This window comes from Vanessa cardui, chromosome 8, assembly GCF_905220365.1.
Source record: "Vanessa cardui chromosome 8, ilVanCard2.1, whole genome shotgun sequence".
Taxonomy (NCBI): domain Eukaryota; kingdom Metazoa; phylum Arthropoda; class Insecta; order Lepidoptera; family Nymphalidae; genus Vanessa; species Vanessa cardui.
In genome coordinates this window covers 1,117,352-1,138,610 of record NC_061130.1, presented here as the reverse complement: position 1 = coordinate 1,138,610, position 21,259 = coordinate 1,117,352, and the positions used below count along the sequence as shown (strand labels likewise).

General features: G+C 38.0%; 1 protein-coding gene and 1 pseudogene across 1 annotated transcript; both read right to left on the bottom strand.

Annotated features, from left to right (window-relative positions):
• Window positions 1-6: 6 nt before the first annotated feature.
• On the bottom strand, window positions 7-16,388 carry LOC124531959 (retinoblastoma-binding protein 5 homolog). The gene is made up of 11 exons (XM_047106550.1): window positions 16,203-16,388; window positions 16,083-16,108; window positions 15,797-15,991; window positions 15,307-15,513; window positions 14,720-14,901; window positions 14,255-14,374; window positions 12,096-12,289; window positions 4,169-4,344; window positions 1,220-1,333; window positions 695-815; window positions 7-100 (listed from the first exon to the last, which is right to left on the bottom strand). The coding sequence occupies exons 1-11, from the start codon at window positions 16,219-16,221 to the stop codon at window positions 24-26; spliced, it is 1,431 nt and encodes a 476-aa protein (XP_046962506.1). The 5' UTR covers window positions 16,222-16,388; the 3' UTR covers window positions 7-23.
• A 2,428-nt stretch (window positions 16,389-18,816) lies between these two features.
• Window positions 18,817-20,182, bottom strand: LOC124531727 (annotated as a pseudogene).
• Window positions 20,183-21,259: the final 1,077 nt, after the last annotated feature.

Here is a 21,259-nt window from a genome sequence, read left to right as displayed (position 1 = left end):
TATATATAATTTTCTTAAAATATTTATTTACGAGGTCTGCCTGCAACTTTTTTACTTCCTGCTGTTTGTTTGTTTTTCCCGCCAAACGATAATGGTTGTTCTGCAAAGAAAAATACTCAATAGTTTTTAAAGCAATACTGATGTACAACAGGCGATTTTTAATGGAACCCACTCTTGATATAGTGGACAGACAACAATAACAGCATACAGTACGACACAACTTAGATGTAGCATCTAATTTACACAACCAATGGAAATAGCTCCATGTCACGCCATTTGACGCTATTTGTCGCTATAGATTCTCGTCATTTCAACCCAAAAAAGCAAGTGCATGTAAATCGACGCGACGAGTCAAATTGATGAACATATTAGGTCATATGATATTGCAAGTTATTACATTTGTATAAAGATCATATTCATATAAGAAATAAATATTGATTATTTGGGTTTACGATAATTATGGATAATTTACGAATTTTGCCGATGCTACATCTAAGTTGTGTCGTACTATACCTCAATATGTTTTGCAGGCAAAGCTATTTTTAAGTGAAAAATTTAGTTAAAAGGACTTTGTTAACGTTCCAGTGTCAATCTTGTCTTGTGACAGTGTTGCCATATTCAAAAGAAGTTGAGACTACCGGGAAAAAAAATACCTTAGTTATATAAGATTTGTGCTAATGTTTAGGGTACGTACCAGGTGGAGCAATTTTGAGTGATATATCGTATGTCTTGCTTTTCGGTCGTTTCGCAGCCGGTTCCAATTTCTCTGGGGTTTCACTCGGCGTCACAGTTTCTTGAGTGGCAGCCCAGCCGTCCTGATTGTTTAAATACACATCGATTAATATAAATAAATTTATCAATATTATAGGAACAGAAGAGTCGAGATGGCCCAGCGGTTAGGACGCGTGCATCTTAACCGATGATCGCGGGTTCAAACCCAGACAGGCACCGCTGATTCATGTGCTTAATTTGTCTTTATAATTCATCTCGTGCTCGGTGGTGAAGGAAAACATCGTGAGGAAACCTGCATGTGACAAATTTCATAGAAATTCTGCCACATGTGTATTCCACCAACCGGCATTGGAACAGCGTGGTGAAATATGTTCCAAACCTTCTCCTCAAAGGTAGAGGAGGCCTTTAGCCCAGCAGTGGGAATTTACAGGCTGTTGTTGTTGTTGTTGTATAGGAACAGTATTCAGAAGTGTGAGATTATACTCGCCTCTGGGTCCTCAATCTCCGGCGCGATGGGTAAGAAGGATAGCATGTTCTCGTCCTCTCCCTCTTCGTCGGAGCTGCAGAAGGCCGCGACGGGCTCGCAAGTTGTCACATCCACCTTAATGACATTTATGAAATTATTTATACAACTATGCATCTTTCCACAAATATTTGATGACTTGATCATTACATTTTTTTTTTTATGGTATAGGTTTGCGGACGAGCATATGGGCCACCTGATGGTAAGTGGTCACCATCGCCCATAGACAATGACGCTGTAAGAAATATTAAGTATTCCTTAAATCGTCAATGCGCCACCAACCTTGGAAACTAAGATGTTATGTCCCTTGTGCCTGTTACACTGGCTCACTCACCCTTCAGACCGGAACACAACAATACCGAGTATTGTTATTTGGCGGTAGAATAACTGATGAGTGGGTGGTACCTACCCAGACGGACTTGCACAAAGCCCTACCACCAAGTGGTGATGGTGATATATAATGTTGAGCATATTTGGTGATGATTAATACCAGTTCTTCATTGAGAAGGTAGACGAGAATATTAGCAACCTAATGATAATAACTGATTTATGACTTTACTATACTCATTTTATACAAATTGATACTTTAACATATTTGATTCCCCTTATCTCCTTTCTAAAATAAATATCAAGTGTCCTCGCTGGCAGTCGCAACAAATCTATTTTTGATTTTCCATTGACAAAGACTAAATATGCAGCAAATGCATTTATTAATAGATCATCTAAACAGTACAATAAAACATTTATTGAATGTGATATATTTCATCTCTCCCTTGAAAAATTCAAACTACAAGTAAAAGAAATATACTCTGAAGAGCCTTTTACTCATGCATTTTTAATTAATTAATTATAATTTGAAAAATTTATATTAAATTATATAAATGAATTATATATTTCATGCACCTATTAAATATAAAAAAATGTCTTGTTTTGTAATGACTTATGATTAATTTATAAATGGAAACTGTTTTAGTTTTAGTACTGTTTTATATTTTTTATTTTTATTGTAATTATTTCACTGTTTGTTTCCTGTACACCAATGTTCTAGTAAACAGATATGTCATTAACGCGCAAAAAGTGAAGACTAGAAAACGTCCTAATTATGACGTTTGCCTTTAGTCGTTTTCATCATAATTATGCCAGTAATACGTTATAATACATCATAATTATGTAGGAATACGTTTTGCTTAATTAAAACGCCTAGTTATCCCTCTTACTTATTGTTTTTTATCAAGCTATCCTTTTAACTTGTAACGAAATGTAAAATAAACGGTCACCGGCGCGGCACACTTTTTTCTGTTGTTTAGTATGGGTATAACCAGAGTCGGATTTAAAGGTGTGGAGGCCCCGGGGCTACAAAGCAGCGAGGGTCCTAGACAAACAGAAGCGTGAACACCCTAATAATTATATTATTATGAATTAATTAGTTTTTTTATTTCAATCAGTAAGCTATGAATTGTTTCGTATTTGTATCGGTAAATTTTAAAATATTAAATAGTAACATTATTATAATTTGACTATATCTCAGTATTTGTTAACTTGCTGAAAACTGTGGCCCCTCTCGTGTGGAGGCCCCCTCTCATGTGGAGGCCCCCTCTCATGTGGAGGCCCCAGGGCAGTTGCCCCGGTTGCCCTCCCCTAAATACGGCCCTGGGTATAACGTATCTGTTTATTTGAATATCATTGCTGTACACTAAATAAATACAGTGTAAACTCCATGTAACGTCACTCGATTTAACGACAAACTCTCTAAAGCGTCGAAATCAATTGGTTTTAGTTGGTTTAGCTTGTATTCCATACAATGATACACTCTACATAGCATCACACCCACTCTCAATAACGAAAACAATTGAGAAAGAAAAAGTACCTTTTAAGTTGCTAAAATTAGAAAAAACTGCGCATCTGTGTACTTTTTTTTTGTCGTTCTATTATTCTAGCCCTCAATAAACTCTTTTGTCGGCACCACGCATTAGGAACTTTCTTCATTTGTTTACAAATTGGGATTGCTTGCACGTGTAGACTGTGACCATGCCTAATAAGTAGGAGTCACGGATTGCAACGTTATCATATGTATTCTACGATTGAGGAGGTGGAAACAGAACTTGAGTTTGATAGCGACGACGACCTTCCATTAAATGAGTGGATTTAGCAGGTCATCATGGCAGGAAATACGGTAAATTTTCAAACCTACATCGAAGTAAACAACTGTTTGCTTACAACGGCGTCACTCACAGACATAGAAATTTTGGATTCAGTAAGAAAAACTGAGGTTCAAGAACAAAGAGATGAAGAAGATGAGACGGATGAGCTTGAGCCTCCACCGAGAGTTAAAGAAGTTCCGAAAACAAGAAAATTACTTTCTTTATATCAGATATAAATAAAATAATTAAAAATAGACAACAAAATTACTGGTGCAGCAAAAGGCGTCACACAAAAATAACAGAGTATACGCAATATCGTTCAAATAAGATATATATTTTTTGTACATAACTACTAACAATAGACTAAAATAAACTGTTTTTTTGCGAATTCTGATTTTTCTTCTCTTCATTTAACGACCACTCTCTATAACGCCATAAAATGCACAGTCCGTTCAGTGTCGTTATATAGAGTTTACACTGTATATATAAATATATATGAGACAACATCACATACATTACTCCGATCCCAATGTAAGTAGCTGAAGCACTTGTGTTATGGAAATCAGAAGTAACGACGGTACCACAAACACCCAGACCCAAGACAACATAGAAAACTAATGGTAATCTACATCGACTCGGCCGGGAATCGAACCCGGGGCCTCAGAGTGGCGTACCCATGAAAACCGGTGTACACACCACTCGACCATGGAGGTCGTCAAAATAAATAAATAAAATATAAAAAATAAATCAGTGTTGCCACCAAACCACTCACTTCCAGTTCCTCGTCATGGCGACTCTCGCCGGCCTGGTCCACGGAGCGGTCTTCGTCTTCGACGTCGAACTCACTCTCCCGCTCCTCGTACTCCACGTTTTCGTCGAGCTCCTTGAAGTCCGGCGCGAAGGCCGACCAATTCTCCACTTGATTCTGTGCCCAGATTGATACAACCCCTGGGGGAACATATGCTTCGAATCAGACTTGGTCTCGAATTATATAATAATCAAACTAGGCTTGTATTGCTTGTATTGTAACACAAAATGTTATTTTAGTATATGTACCGTTTACGTACATATCCATTAAGTAAAATGCGGTAATTTTAATATGACAACCAGGCACTCCAATTTATACTAATATTATAAATGTGAAAGTAACTCCATTTGTCTGTTGCTCTTTTACGACCGAACCACTCGCAACAACAACAACAGCCTGTAAATTCCCACTGCTGGGCTAAAGGCCTCCTCTCCCTTGGAGGAGAAGGTTTAGAACATATTCCACCACGCTGTTCCAATGCGGGTTGGTGGAATACACATGTGGCAGAATTTCTATGAATTTTTTCACATGCAGATGTTTTCCTTCACCGCTGAGCACGAGATGAATAATAAAGACAAATTAAGCACATGAAACAGCGGTGCTTGCCTGGGTTTGAACCCGCAATCATCGGTTAAGATGCACGCGTTCTAACCACTGGGCCATCTCGACTCATTACTGTATTGCTTTACCTATGAATTTATTAGTGATTGCTATGGTCATATGATAAAGATTTTGTATGTATTTAGGTATACCACAAACCATAGACAACCAGATTTAATAGGATGACTTAGGGCAGAGGGCCCAAAAATAATTGTTAAAAATGTTCTTAGATGTTATTACTTGGTTCTCACTAATTCTAAATAATTTAAAAAAGCATGAATTATATATAAATAAATAAATATTGGTCAACATCACATACATTACTCTGATCCCAATGTAAGTAGCTAAAGCCCTTGTGTTATGGAAAATCAGAAGCAACGACGTTACCACAAACACCCAGACCCAAACAACTTACACATTTTATGAACATTTTCTACATCGCCTCCGCCGGGAATCGAACCCGGGACCTCGGAGTGGCATACCCATAGAATGATCCCGGTGTACATACTACTCGACCACGGAGGTCGTCAGTTTATATTATATATGTTTGTTCTACTGAATAGGCTATTTGACGAAGCGAAAAATAAATTGTGAATTATTGTAATCAGTGTATATTATGAGTTTGACGGCGCCTCGAGCGCGTTCTAAATTTACCTTTTTTTTTAAGTTAAGTTAAATGTTAGACCGAGCCATCTAGTATCGATGTCTATGTTAATTTCATTCAATGTTGGAATTTGTAAGGACGAGAGTGGCAACCCAACTGTGGTGGCAACACTCTAGTGAAACGTCGTTGTGGGCGGCCATCTTATGATTGTCATCCGTGATTGTCACTTTTTGAAAATATAGGCTGGCTGTACGATCGACAACGACGGATCGCTTACGTCCAGTGATTTTAATTTAATTAAATCGCTTAGAAGACGCTATTTTTTTGTTAAAGACATTGTGATAAATAGAACGTTGATTATTATCAAAAGTGCCTTTATTTTCGACATACCACGCCTGTGACCGAATCAAGTTTAACTACAATGGACCGTCCTGATGAAGGCCCTCAAGAGCCTTTATCAGAAGTGGGATGCGGAGATCGAAAAGAGGCAAGTGATGAGACCAGCGGTAGTAAACTTTTGAGTACCATGGAAGCTTTGTTGACTCGCTTGTTGGCTACAACTTCACCAGCGCCTCATGCAACCACAGCAGCTTCAGCTATGTCGAATACAGTGCATTTGGTCCAGTTTAACCCTGATGATGTTGACGCTGACATCGAGGGATGGTGTCGTGTCTCGGAGATAATTGTAAAAGCGAAAAACTTAAATGGAGTTGAACTTTTAGTGGCATTGACAAGCGCTTTAAAGGGACGTGCTGCAACTTGTTTGACTAAGGTACGATTGGAAGATTTGACATGGGACACTATGAAACAAATTCTTCTCGCAAAGTTTTCGAAGCCCAAATTGATCCAGGACTATTTTGACGATATAATGCGCTTCCAATTGGGAGTAAAGGAAACAGCGAGTGAGGCAACTATGCGTTTGTGGAATCTAATAGAAAATATACCCAAAGTTGAAATGCCAGAGGAGGTTATCGCCGGGTCGTTATATCTGTGTTGAGCTTGAAAGATCACCTGATTCGTCGTGAGCTGAATTCTCATGCTATCACTACCCGAGCACAACTATTCCGCATACTCGGTGGTGTTACTTTGAAAAGACGCCTTGACTCTAATGATGATCAGTACCCAGCTGATTCGAAGAAACCTCGATTGAACGATACAAAGTTTAACGGAAAGTGTCATAGATGTGGAGTTCCTGGCCATAGAATAATAGATTGTAAAAGACCTCGTCCAGAACCGGGCTCTTCAAAATCAGTTGAAAACTCATCGTCATCATAAGAAAAATCAACATCGCCAATTTGTTTCTCGTGTGGAAAACCGGGTCACGTGTCAACGGGGTGCCCAGAGAGGAAGAGTGGTGGAACTGCAGTGAAGGAGGTCAACATCTGTGAGCATAGAGTATCGAGAGGTACCCTTAGTGTGTCATCTGGTGAGAAATTTTGTTTTCTATTTGATATGGATGTGGATGTGGATCATCTTGCTCTTTACTAAAAGAAAGTATTTCCTCGCGGTTTAATGGTACTGAGCGTAAGAGTTTGGTTTATTTGAATGGCATAGGGAGCTCCAATATAGAATGTACAACACAAATTTTAAGTTTAGTTCAGATTAGTGGTTCGCAGTGACACTTCTATTTCATATCGTCCCAGACGATTATATTACAGAGTCTGTAATAATAGGTAGCGATATTTTCGAACACGGCGTGCGTGTTGAAATAGACCATGATAATCTTTGTATTGTAAAAAATGAAAAGACCAACGCTTGTGAGCACAAAACGACTGGTATTAATTTTGAGACCGTAGATACTGATTTAGTAGGCAAAGAAAAAGAAGCACTTCTGTCTATCTTGCTCAAATATGCTAACCATTTTGTTAAAGGCAATCCTACTAAACGTGTTAATACAGGGCAAATGGAAAATAACCTTATAGATCCTAATAAGATAGTACAGCGAAGTCCTTACAGATTATCACCTCCGGAAAAACAAGTGATAAGGGAGAAGGTTCAGGAGCTATTAGACGCGGGAATCATTCGGGAAAGTTCATCTCCTTTTGCAAGCCCGATAATATTGGTTAAAAAGAAGGACAACACCGACCGAATGTGTGTTGATTATCGGGAGTTAAATTCCAATACACGCCCTGAACATTATCCCTTGCCACTTATCGATGATCAGATAGACCAGCTTTCGGGAGCATACTTCTTTTCATCTTTGGACATGGCGGCTGGTTTTCACCAGATCCCAATTCATCCTGAATCCGTGGAAAAAACTGCGTTCGTTACGCCCGAAGGGCAATACGAATACCTCGCTATGCCTTTTGGGCTGCGAAATGCACCTTCCGTCTATCAGCGATGCATTAATAACGCGTTCAAAGATTTAAAAGACAAGCCGCTTGTGTACATGGATGACGTACTATGTTATTCCTCAAACATAATTGAAGGGCTGCGTCGTCTTGAACAGGTATTAGAAGCTTTGGCTCGGGCTGGATTTTCACTTAACATAAGAAAATGCAAGTTCATGAAAAATAAAGTCGATTACTTGGGATATGCTATCCAATCTGGGGAGGTCAGACCAAATTCGCTAAAAATACAGGCATTAGCAAATGCACCCGCTCCAAAAACCGCCACTCATGTACGCCAATTTTTAGGTCTGGCGTCCTACTTTCGGAAATTTATACCAAATTTCTCGCGGATTGTAGGTCCTCTGTATCCTTTAACCAGACTCAAAGGTGGTATTAAGTGGACGGAAAATCACGAAGAAATCCGTCAATCAATTATTCAGATTCTGACGTCAGAACCCGTGTTAACTATTTTTGATCATAACCTGCCTGTAGAGCTTCATTGTGATGCCAGTAGTGAGGGTTACGGCGCCATCGTTATTCAGAAAAGGGATAATATGCCACATGTGGTAGCGTACTTTAGTCGTCGCACGACCGAGGTGGAGTCTCGATATCATTCTTACGAGCTCGAGACACTCGCGGTCGTACGAGCTATCGAGCATTTCCGCCATTACCTCTATGGCCGTAAATTTACAGTGTACACTGACTGCAATTCTCTTAAGGCCTCAAAGTCTAAAGTGGACCTTACACCGCGTGTGCACCGTTGGTGGGCTATTTTACAAGCTTACGATTTCGATATCGTATACCGCGAAGGCAAGAAAATGGAACACGCGGATTATTTATCACGTAATCTGCAACTGGATCCGGAACAAAGTAAAGTGGGGGTAGATGCTTCGAAATCTGTACAGAGTAAAAATATCGTTTCAAAATCGGTAAAATTTGTAGAGTTGCATGAAGGTTGGTTATCTGTCGAACAGAAACGAGACAGTGAAATTCAGGACCTTATATCTAAATTTTGTAACAAAGAATTGCCTCAAGCCGTTGCGGATACATATGACGTTAGGAACGGAATACTTTATCGCAAAATATGCCGGAATAAAGCTGTCTCTTGGCTTCCTATTGTACCGCGATCTTTGATTTGGACGCTTATTAATCATATTCATTCGGAAATTCAACACTTAGGCCCGGATAAGACCCTAGATAAAATCTACGAGTTGTATTGGTTCCCCGAAATGTCTAAATGCGTGCGACGATTTGTAGACTCATGCATAGTATGTAAAGCATCTAAGGGACCATCGGGTGCCCAACCAGTTCGACTTCACCCAATCCCTAAAGTCGCTGTGCCATGGCATACGCTACATATAGATTTCACCGGTAAATTGAGTGGTAAAAGCGATCAAAAAGAATACTGTTCAGTAATTATTGACTCGTTCACTAAATATGTACTACTGGAACACACAACTTCTCTTGATGCGGCTAGCGCTGTTAACGCTCTTAAAAAGGCAGTCTATCTATTCGGAGCTCCAAAACGTGTTATAGCCGACCAAGGTCACTGTTATATAAGCACCGACTTTAAAGCGTTTTGTGCTGATAACAATATCCAGCTTCACTTTATCGCCACAGGTTCGAGCCGGGCTAACGGCCAGGTAGAACGTGTGATGCGGACCCTAAAATCTTTGTTAACGATTATTGAAAATGACCCGAATAAAAACTGGCGAGATGAGTTAGGTAATGTGCAGCTGGCTTTAAACAGTACCAGGTCAACTGTTACAAAATATACTCCAACTGAACTTCTTACTGGAGCTTGCGCACAACCATTAGGGATTTCTAAACTAACATATGGGAATGAACAAAGCCAAAGGTTAGATATTGAGTCCATCCGCGCAGAGGCTTCCAAAAATATAGAAAAGGCTGCCAAAGCTGATACTGTACGTTTTAATCGTGGTCGTGCCACTATCAAACCATTTTCGAAAGGAGACTTTGTGTTTGTTAAAAGTTCTGAACGAAATCAAACCAAGCTAGACCGTAAATTTAGAGGACCGTTTGTAATTACCAATGTCCTTGAAAACGACCGTTACGAGTTGAAAAGTATCACTGGCTCTAGTAGAACATTCAAATATTCTCACGAGAACTTACGTTTAGTACCGAGAGGACATGAAGGGCTAACCGAGGTGGCCTTTAGCATGTTAAACGAGAATGAGGCCATGACGGCGGGCGATAACGATGAACAGTTAGACGGATACCAGAACGACGATTCTGATACATTGTCTGCTCATAGTGATACCTTGACTGCAGGGTCCACAACTTTAACAGCACAATCAGAGACTATGAGCGACGACTCCGAAGATGAATCTCATCGTGAAGAGATAGTAGATGTGGAGGTTCATCATTCGTAATTGGTAATATAATCTGCACATCTGATTGCACTAAACAGGTACTTTAGTTGTTATTGTGTTGTCCGGTTTCACAGGCTTGTGATTCGAAAGGACGCACGATAAGATATTTTTCTGTAGTATTTAGTTCAGGGAATTGTATTGTCCGGTCCACGCTTGCTTGCGTGTTCGAAAGGACGTACTCTTCCGATCCGTAATAAAATCGGTCGAAAGGACGGTGTTGTCCGGTCCATGTCTAGGTACATGGTCGAAAGGACGCATTTGTCCGGTCCGGTTTGTGTTGAGTACTTTTAAATGTTGTCCGGTCTAAGCACGGGTGCCTAGTCGGAAGGACGCATTTTGTTCCTACGTCACAGTCGAGAGGACGGTGCTTTCTGATACAGCACAATTTATAATATGGCTGATCGGTAATACGCATTTGTCCGGTCTGTGACGGAAGTCTTTTCATTTTAATATTCACTGTTTAGAGTGTTGTGTGAACTTGTGTGTAATATGATCAGAAGTTTAAAGTCAGGGTGGACGAGCCGGATGATTGCGGTGCTTATTTACATCGTATGTGATAATGTGTGTTTGCTCATTGCAGATACTCGTGATCGCCCGAGGACGGGCGAATGTCAGTCCGGCCGTGACGGCGCCTCGAGCGCGTTCTATGTCGTTCGATGTCTATGTTAATTTCATTCAATGTTGGAATTTGTAAGGACGAGAGTGGCAACCCAACTGTGGTGGCAACACTCTAGTGAAACGTCGTTGTGGGCGGCCATCTTATGATTGTCATCCGTGATTGTCACTTTTTGAAAATATAGGCTGGCTGTACGATCGACAACGACGGATCGCTTACGTCCAGTGATTTTAATTTAATTAAATCGCTTAGAAGACGCTATATTTTTTTAAAGACATTGTGATAAATAGAACGTTGATTATTATCAAAAGTGCCTTTATTTTCGACATACCACGCCTGTGACCGAATCAAGTTTAACTACAATGGACCGTCCTGATGAAGGCCCTCAAGAGCCTTTAAGTTTAAAAAAGGATATTTACTAACGAAAGTTGAAAATAATACTTAATTTATTAAAAAATCAATAAAAATGCATTTATTCAAACGTTTTTCACGTGACACAAAACGCTGGCCGGGCTTATGATTAAGTCACTTTCTTGTAAACCTTGCTTTTCTACTACATGTACCACAGATAAAAATACAGCAAAGTGAAGTCACCGACCCAATTGCAGCGCTATATTGTCCAAGTAGCGTTTTCGCGCGTTATTTAAATATGGAATTTATAAAATGATATTTTTCGGCAAATATGTACTAGAAATAAAAAAATCAAATTTTAATGGTAATCCTTAACCTCTACTAAATAATATAAAATGGATTTCTAAATAATAAAAAACCAGTCAAATAGTCTATTATAATCGTCTGTAAAACGTATGTGGTGCAATGTTGCCAACCGTACGAGTTAAATCGTATTTATACGACCTTTTTGGCTCTTGAGCGATGTACGATCGATTAATTGATGTCGTACGCAAAATATACAATCCTTTTGCAAGGTTATTTGTTGATTCATGTTCGACAATTTTCAGTTCTTGGTGTACTTATTTTTGCTTCCCTTTATTGAAATTTCATTACGTACTACTTTTTTCCTTTAAATGTTGGCAAAATACGATCTTCCAAAAAAATAAAATTGGCAACACTGATTGTGCTGCTATATATTATTTATATATTATTTATTATACATTAGTATATATTATTTAATAATAAAAAAAAAAAAAAATCAGTGTGGGCCACGTCTCCCAAGAAGACGACAAAAATGATTTCCAGCGAAGATCTGCTGATGTTTAGTATAAATATAAAACGCCAAAATGTAATTGAATATAAAATGTAAAGAAAAGGCACGGGCATCTGCGAGCCTGTGGACGTTGTACTTTAAAAAAAAAAAAAAAAAACACTGATTGTGGTGTTTCCCACGTACCAGCGCTGATGCTGGCTATGATGGGTCGGATGGGGTGCCACACGACGTCGAGAAGCAGCTCTCCCTTGGTGCCGTGCAGGATCTTGACGAGGTTCCCTATGGACTTCTCCCACACGTATAGCGCGTGCTGGCGCGCCGAGCCCGCGCAGATGTACTCGCCGTCGCCAGAGAAGCAACACTTCTTCCACGTTGTCCTGTTGACAAAGTATTTAGTCTTAGCATCAATACCATATCAGTGATTTCATTACCAATGATGACTTTTATATGCTACTAGCGGTCGCCCGCGGCTTCGCCCGCGTAGATAACGGTTCATAATCAGTCTTTTAATATCCTGCTGAGGCACGGTCATATTTGAAGAATTACTGCAACCGGCGCTTGTATCTATTGTGATAAACCTCAAATTCGTGATCACAACACCTCAGCCAGACCAACATCAGCCACGAATCTGATGAGGTTCTTAGGGTCGCAGGCCATTATGACCTCTAAGGACCGGAGTTAGAACATTTATAGTTTAGGCATCATACGCAAAAAATCAACTTTTTTGGTAGATTTTTTCCTTTTTTGTCCGAAAAACCCAAAATATCTTACGGAACCCTATTTTTTTTTTTAAATAAAATTTAGCCTATGTTATGCGGGATTAATTTAGCTTTCGAATGGTGAAAGAATTTTTAAAATCGGTCCGGTAGTTTTTGAGCCTATTCATTACAACCAAACAAACAAAGTTTTCCTCTTTATATTATTAGTGTAGACTAGCTGCTCAGCTGCTCTTTTCTGCAGTTAGTCTCCGCAAGAGGGGGAGGACATTTACAGGCTGTTATTTTAACTTAAGTATGGTATTTTCACTAATTACTATTTAAATATCTAATCTAACCTAACTTACCTGGACTCATAACATTTCTATTTTTAAGCAATTGTATCAATAATCCATATAAATAAATAAATTGGAGTGTCTGTTTGTAATATTAAAATAACCGCTTTCTGATACATGCATTTGTCTTTATATACGGTACACATACCAAAACACACATTTTTTGAATTTTTGTCTGTCTGTCTGTCTGTTTGTTCCGGGTAATCTCTGGAACGGTTGGGCCGATTTGAACAGGACTTTCATTGGCGGGTAGGTTATGTACTAAGGCGTAACTTAGGCTACTTGCTTTTATACGCAAATAATATAAAGTTTTGGAAATATAAGCGCCCAACTTAAGTTGAGCTCTTTCTGATATGGTTGTCAATATGAATTGGGGGTCAGCTTATACTGGTACTTGATCGGGTGTATGTTGCGTTGCGTTTTGCAAATTTCCCACGCCACGCGGACGTCGTCGTCTGTTTGTAATTTTTCTACTACGTGGACATGAATGTATATACGGTACACATGCCAAAGCGTATAATTGTAGAAGTTTATAATGAGATGTCGTATGCAAACAAATTCTGTAGTATGTTTAGTATCAGTATTGCACCCGTGCGAAGCCGGGGCGGGTCGCTAGTGATAAAATAAACTTATAATTATTTTAACTTGGTTGCGCTTACGTGAAAATCTGTAAATAATTATAGAAATAGCCGAAGAGATGAGGCTTTTTAAACTTACTTGATGGTGAACTTTATTTAGGTGTAAGCATGATATCGTTGGAGCAATATATCTTTATTTATAATACTAGCTGTGCCCGAGACCTTGTACGCGTTTGAATATAACAAAAAATAAATTATTGTAGACTAAGTTACTCCTTATTATATCAGTTATCTGCCAGTGAAAGTCCTGTCAAAATCGGTCCAGACGTTCCTGAGATTAGCGGAACGAACAGACAGACAAAAATTGTAAAAAAAAAATATTTTGGTATAGTACATATACAAATATGCATTGAGTAAAAAAAGGTCTTTTTTAATATTATAAGTAGACAGTCCAATTTTATTATATGTATAGACTAATTATGATCTTTATATGATATAATAATGATATTTCATCTCAATAAAGGCAGGAAACAGAAGAGAATGAGAATATTATTTAATTTAATTAGTAGCTTAATCATTACTATGAATTATCCTAAATTTAAAATCATTTGTAAGAAGGATTTATAAATAGTAGGAGTAACAGCAGTACCCAAAGACATTGGCATTACGTGTAAAAGACCTAAGTTAATACGGGATGAGATCAAATGACTTACTTGTTTACAAGGTCCTGTAGCTTCTGTATGGGCTCTGGTTCTCCGTTTATGCCAGATTTTAATACAGTTTTTGTGTCATATACTCTTATTACTCTATCTGACGTATTCACTAGAAAACAACTGAAACAATGGATACAAAATATACTAAATACTTTTTTTTAGGAATATGTCAAATAATAATATAGCTTGATAAAAATCACCAGTGCGCGCTAGCTCTTATAGTTGGAACAGAGTACTAAAGATATCAAAAACATTTTTGGCATTACTTCCTGCTTCTATTCAATATATTAAACATATTCTTGTCTATACTGTAGAAATACTTAAAATTTCAACATTTTACTGCAAATGCAATGTTGAACAAAATTTATTAATCATATACTAAAATAGATAGAACAAGTCTTAGGCAGTGTTTTTACTTTAGCGTGGAACAAGAAAATAATTTAAATACTCAATGTAATTACTTACTCGCCTCGTCTAGCAAATTCTATACTCTTTATTCCAGTCGTGCTTGATGTACCAACTGTGATTTTAAAACTAGCTTTGACTGTCAACGATTGAGAGTCTAAAATTAAAATCTTTCCTTTAGCATTCCCAGTATACACATGATCACCCCGTCTATCAAATGATGCTATCACATTAATGTCACCCTGAAAATAATATTCAATAAAAAAGATTTAATCAATTGTACTAATCTAGTAAGTGAGTTCTTCATTTGTCTAATCATTAGCTTATAAGGCTACAGATGCAGGGATCTTGGATTTTGGACAAATGAGTTGACTGTCAATGAATTCAGTACTAGATCTACACAGAACATTCTTATAGAAGTCCTTATAAGTTAATATTAGCCTGTATAGATCTGTGATCTTATAACCAATGACGTATTCATTCATTTATAATTATGATCCAATGATTGATGCAATATCCATGATGTGCATTCCACCAACCCGCATTGGAACAGGGTGGTGGAATATGGTCCAAACCCTCTCCTTAATGGGAGAGGGGGCCTTAGCCCACCAGTGGGAAATTTACTTTTACTCTACTTATGTACTCACATCGTCGTCAATAGGTAATATCTTGTGTTCTCCGTCAGTATCAACTAGTAAAGCTGCATGTCTCATGGGGCAAACCAAAAACCGTTTATCATTTCTTGGATCAAATTGGACTCTGAGTATCGGTGTGGGAAACCTATAGCGCTGTTCACATTCTCCTGACAACACATCCCAGATACAAACATTGTGGTCTGTTGAAGCTGATAATAACTGCAATCAAACAATACTTTAAACATATAATATATAATGCAATCTTAAATTATTAATAAATTTTTTATACAATACTATTTTATTGTAGATTTATTTTACAACTGTTAAGCCAAACATTGATATGCTTCAAAGTTTTTATTGATAGTAACATAATCTGCTCAGGTAAATATAATACATAAAGAGAATTTTAAACCAACTACTCTGTATTTATAAGTATATTTATGCAATTTATTTGCGCACATTATTCTTTAAATATTGCATGTGTAAACAAAAATAAACTTACTTTTTTACAATTTCTAGACCAACTCAAGCTACAGACCGGATAGACGTGTGCTGATAAAGACTTTGCAATCCCTCGGGTGAGGAAATCCCAAATAAATATTCTGCCATCATTACATCCCACTGCCAGCAATGTGCCGCGACGATTGAATGAGCATGTAGCAGCTAAGGATATCGAATCTAATGTGCCGTCAAATTCCTAAAAAATATATGAAAAAAGACTATTGTTGGTAAATATTTACAATTAAATTGCAAGCAATACATTTATATATCATATAAAATATACAAACCTCTGGATAGTTTTGACCGAATGATTCTGAAAAGAGATAATATATTTTAATATTATAGCTAAAGTTACCTCTTATATAGTACAAGGATATGCCAATAAAAAAATTGAAATGTTTATTTACCAAGTAACTCTAAATTCATGTTTATTACTACTATTACGAATTAGTGTTGATTATCAACAAACATTAAACATCACTTTAAAAAATACGTGAGTGTATATAACTTATTACGAAACGGTTGTTTTTCTAAACAGAAAAATGCCGCAATAAACAAGCGCGAGTAGAAGCTTTCCTTTTGGTCATTGTTACTTGTCATTGACAAGTTGTCAATGTCATATGTCACCATAAGTAATAAGCAAATGGTAATCGGATAATTGTACGAGATAAATTATAATCATTTACAACAACTTTCTGGTTTAAAATAATTTATATTATACTCCAGCCAAGTTCGATGTGGAATGTTTAACAACAAAGCGTTGCTTAGCAACCAACGTCAGGCAGATGCTCAAAACAATTTTACAAATATGTAAAACAATTATTTTTGATGTTAATAAAAATTAAATTTGATGATTAATAATAAAATATTTAAGACAAAGTACTAAGCGCATTCTTGGTTATAATTATAATACTTATGATCATCTGGAATAATGTAGATCTCAAAAATAATACCTCGAATTTTAAAATAATATCAGAAATTACCTCGTAGTTATATAATTCGCTTTATTAACTTTATCTATCGCCTCCCAAACGACAGAAATCATTAAGATTAATTTGAAACAGTGACTTTAGTGCTATATTTATGCTAGCCAAAACAAGATGTCTTTTTTTTAATCTATGTGTAATGAAACGTTGTGTGTAATGTTAACATTCTTAACCTGTTGTGGTTATACTACCATTATAATAACACTAAAAATATACACTTAAATAAAATTAAGTTGTAAATAGTCCAATTTTTCATATTTTATTACATATGTAGTTTAGAATACTAACAACATTTTTATTTTATTTTTAATTATCCTATTATTAACTCTTAATGTTTGTGTTGTTCTAGGTTAAGGATTAACAAGGAAATTAATATAAAAATTTTACCTTCCAATAAAATTTGTATTATGTTTCCTAAGACGTCCGAAGTCCATTATGAGAGTACATCGTCTGATTTCCGCTGCAGGTCGCTAAATTTCATGACTTCCGTTTCCTACTCACGCCTACGGCGCCCCCTATACCCCTTTCTGGAACTAAACTGACAAGCAAATACACGCCGCCAAATTTGTCATTGTTCGGCTCATAATGGATGGATGTAGCCCCAGGAAGACCTTTCCTGGACTTCGGACGTCTTAGGAAACATAATACAAATTTTATTGGAAGGTAAAATTTTTATATTATGTGTTCCGTTTGACGTCCGAAGTCCATTATGAGAGACGTGTTTGTTATCTCCTGGTGGCTTGTATTTGTAATAAAATAGTTATTTAAAACGCAACAATGTGATTAATTATTATTTAATTGAAATATGGCATTAAGTAAATAATTTAAATTCATTAAAGAAAATCATATAACTTTAACTAATGAATTTAAATAAACATAAATCAAATAATGAGCTAGATATTTTTCAGTAGTTATCTCTGCATTTGATGTATTAATAATATGTTTTTGATAGAACTTCTTAAATGAAAGCTCATGTTGCCAGTTACCTTTACCTAATATGTCATTAATGTGGTAATTTTCTACCCAATTTAAAGATGACACTGCTGCTCTAAAACTTCCAGCTGATGTTTGAATACCAGAATCAGCTTAAAGACCTTTTATCCAACCACGATCATCGCTGCAGTAGCTGGTCTAGTAAGGCCTCAGGTTGTTAAAAATAGATTTTTAATATTCCCTCTGATTTGCCGTGTCACGTGCACTAGAGAACATAGCCAGTATACTGCATCGATGTTTCGGTCAGGAGCAGCCACGAAAGTCCAACTTAATTGTTGATATGAAGATGAATCGGTTTTCGATCCAAATATGGGACGCAAGGTAATGTAAATTACATTATCTATAAAATGGTCACTTTCAACACGTAAAAGAGTAAGGTCATGTACTCTGCGGCCCGAAGCTAACAGCAAAATAGTGACATGTGTCTGGATATTTGATATAATACACTATACAATTTATATTATAATGCTTTAAATAGCGAAATTAAAGCATTGCATTGCAAACTTGCATGCCATATAGGTAATTTAGGAGGTGAAGGTATTTGCCAGGAAAATAGCTTTGAATTTCACTATTGGGCTTGACACTATTTTTATATCAGATATATTTTCACAAACGGATCCTATAACTGATTTATAAATTAGAATGGTTCGATGACACATAAATACAGGTAATCGAAGTATCTAGCTCCATTTGCTGGTTCATGTAAACGAGAGATAATGCTATTTTCCTGCCAAAATCTAACCCACTTTTTTCAGTTAGGGGCGTATGTCCTTATCGTAGACTCTCTTTTTTAATAAATAATAATTAATATGAGACAAAATCACATACATTACTCTGATCCCAATGTAAGCAGCTAAGCACTTGTGTTATGGAAAATAAAAGAAACGACGGTACCACAAACACCCACACCCAAGACAACATAGAAAACTAATGGTAATCTACATCGACTCGACCAGGAATCGAACCCGGGACCTTGGAGTGGCGTACCCATGAAAACCGGTGTATACACTACTCGACCACGGAGGTCGTCAAGCTTTTTCTCCTACGATGTCCATGTCTCCGTCAGCGCGTCCGACCAGAGATAAGCCAAGCTTCCAGGCGTGGACTGATGACTTAAGCAGGCAGTATCATTGTCAATGTGTTCGCCAGACTGTTGCTCAGATCTCTGAATTTCACAGGTCGTTTGAAGGCACGTGCTTTCAGGTCTGGCTTCCAAAAAGGCTTCTTCCACTTGGGTGCCACTATTTTGTACTGACCTGATGCTGAGTTGAGGTGGCCTAGCACCCTGGGTATCAGACTGGACGGTGGAAGCAACCATGCCAGTCGATAGTGCAGGCGTTCGCGTCTAGCAAGTCTAGAGTAACATAGTTTGTTACTACGTGTGCTGTCCGTGATGCGAACAAAACTGTCTGGTGTTTCCCACAGATTGAAAAGCCTCGTGGTTGCTTCTTCTGTGAGATGCCTATCGGAGCCGGCGTGATTTCGCGTGTTCGCTTCGGTGTTGTACAGTCCCGGTAGGTGGTGAGGGAGAAGTACAACATTGGGGTGGTCGGCTTCAGTGTTGTACAGTACTGGTAGGTGGTGAGGGAGAAGTACATCATTGAAGTGGTCCACTAGCGCCAGCCGTTTTTGAGTTAGATCTAGCAATTATCGTGACCGGCTTCCTCCCTCGTTCTTTTTATAGAAAACAACTGTTCTGTTATCGCACTGAAGAATGATTCTCGAGTCTTGGAGCAAAGTTGTTCTGGAGGATATGGTTGCTCTCACTGCGTACATCTCCTTCAAATTGCAGTGCCATTCGGTCTGGTGGTGTTCCCATGACCCTTTTATCATTTCGTTGCTTATAAGGGCTCCTCATTGAATGTCCAACGCGTCAGTGATGACGTGGTTCGTGGCCATTCTCTGAGGATGAATGGGTGTCCTCTGACTGATGTTCTCTAACCACCAGTCCAGCTCTGTACGTACCTCGTCCGGATACGGCTTTGATAAGCGAGGATACCCGAGGATAGCTTGTTGGTGTGGTACTGCACGACTCGGCAATGCAACCTTCCCCGGTGGGTGATGAAGGTTGCAAAGTTGAGATATCCTACGAGGCGTTGCGCCTGCATTAGGTTCCAACTGCCGGTCGCAAGCTGCACGCGCAAATTCTGACGAATTTTCTGTATTTTTTCTAAGGGCAGGGACTTGCTGTTGGATTTTGTATCCCATACAATTCCCAGAAAGTTTATTAATCTCGCTGGTGTCATAATTTATTTTTCAATTGATCCACCAACCTAGGCTGCTCAAAAACGTATGGCCATCTTTACTTGAACTCTCAAAACATAGACATGTTTTGAGAGTACACCAGGACAGAGGTCCTGGTGTACAAGTACATAATCATCTGAATAGACCATTAGTCGCAGGCCGTTCCTGCGAGTATTTCGGGCGTCCAGTGTGTTACTGAAGCAAAAATCCGCGAAACGCGGTGCAGCTAATCCTAATGACAGACAAATCATCTAAGGGGACGACCCTGAGAACTGATCCGGAGGAACCTCCTGTGCTGTTCTTTTATCGGAAGATGAATAAGCCTGGCTTAAATCCAGTTTGACCATCCAATCCCCATGTTGTAAGCAATCGGGGACTTGTTGATGGTGGAAAAGATGAAAATGTCTCGGTTTCATGTAGTGATTCAACCGCCTTGATTGGTCTTAGGAATTATAAAAATGGAGATATGAAAGACTGCGCCAGGGGAGCGGGTTCTAAACCTCTTAATTGAATTAAATTCTGCATTTCGATTGACGTTAAATGTGATGTTAGACTTCGAATTTTTATACATCCAATGTCGGAAGAACCAATGGAGGTGTTTAGTTGAATGTGATTCCTGTTATTAATTTTCCCACCTGTTATTAATTTTAATATTACGTTAGGTGCATTTTTATGTCCCCTCCCCCTCAACAAATATGCTGAGGAGTTATTCGGATGGAATTGCTCAGAATCTCTATTTTCGGTTTGCTTAATTTTATTGGAATTTGCCTTAGCTCGAAATGGCTTTGCATTGGTAGAAGAAGGCGACGGTTCAGGTTATGGGCCGTGTGCGAGTAGCAGATGGTACCCGATTTTGTAGTTTATATATACCACCTATATTTTTGTATAAATGCTGTTAATAGACTCGCGTTAAACATATAATCACAAGAAGGGGGTATTTTCTCTAAATTTATCCTTTAATTACTTTAAGCGGTCCCTACGGAGTAATTCTAAAACCTCGACACTTTTACCGCAAATGAATTGAAGAATATAGCGAGAAATTGTCTTATAACCAGAATAATTATTAAAAAGTTTGTTTCAATTTTTTATTAATAATCGAAGAGTTAAGCTGAACGTCCGATAAATTTGACCAGTCAACGAGGCTTTGTAAGGTAGTATTAACGTATTCGTTTTGTGCCAAAAAGGCTTTAGTTAACGGAGCAAAACCTCCGTTCCATCTGGAACCAACGTAATGGACTAAA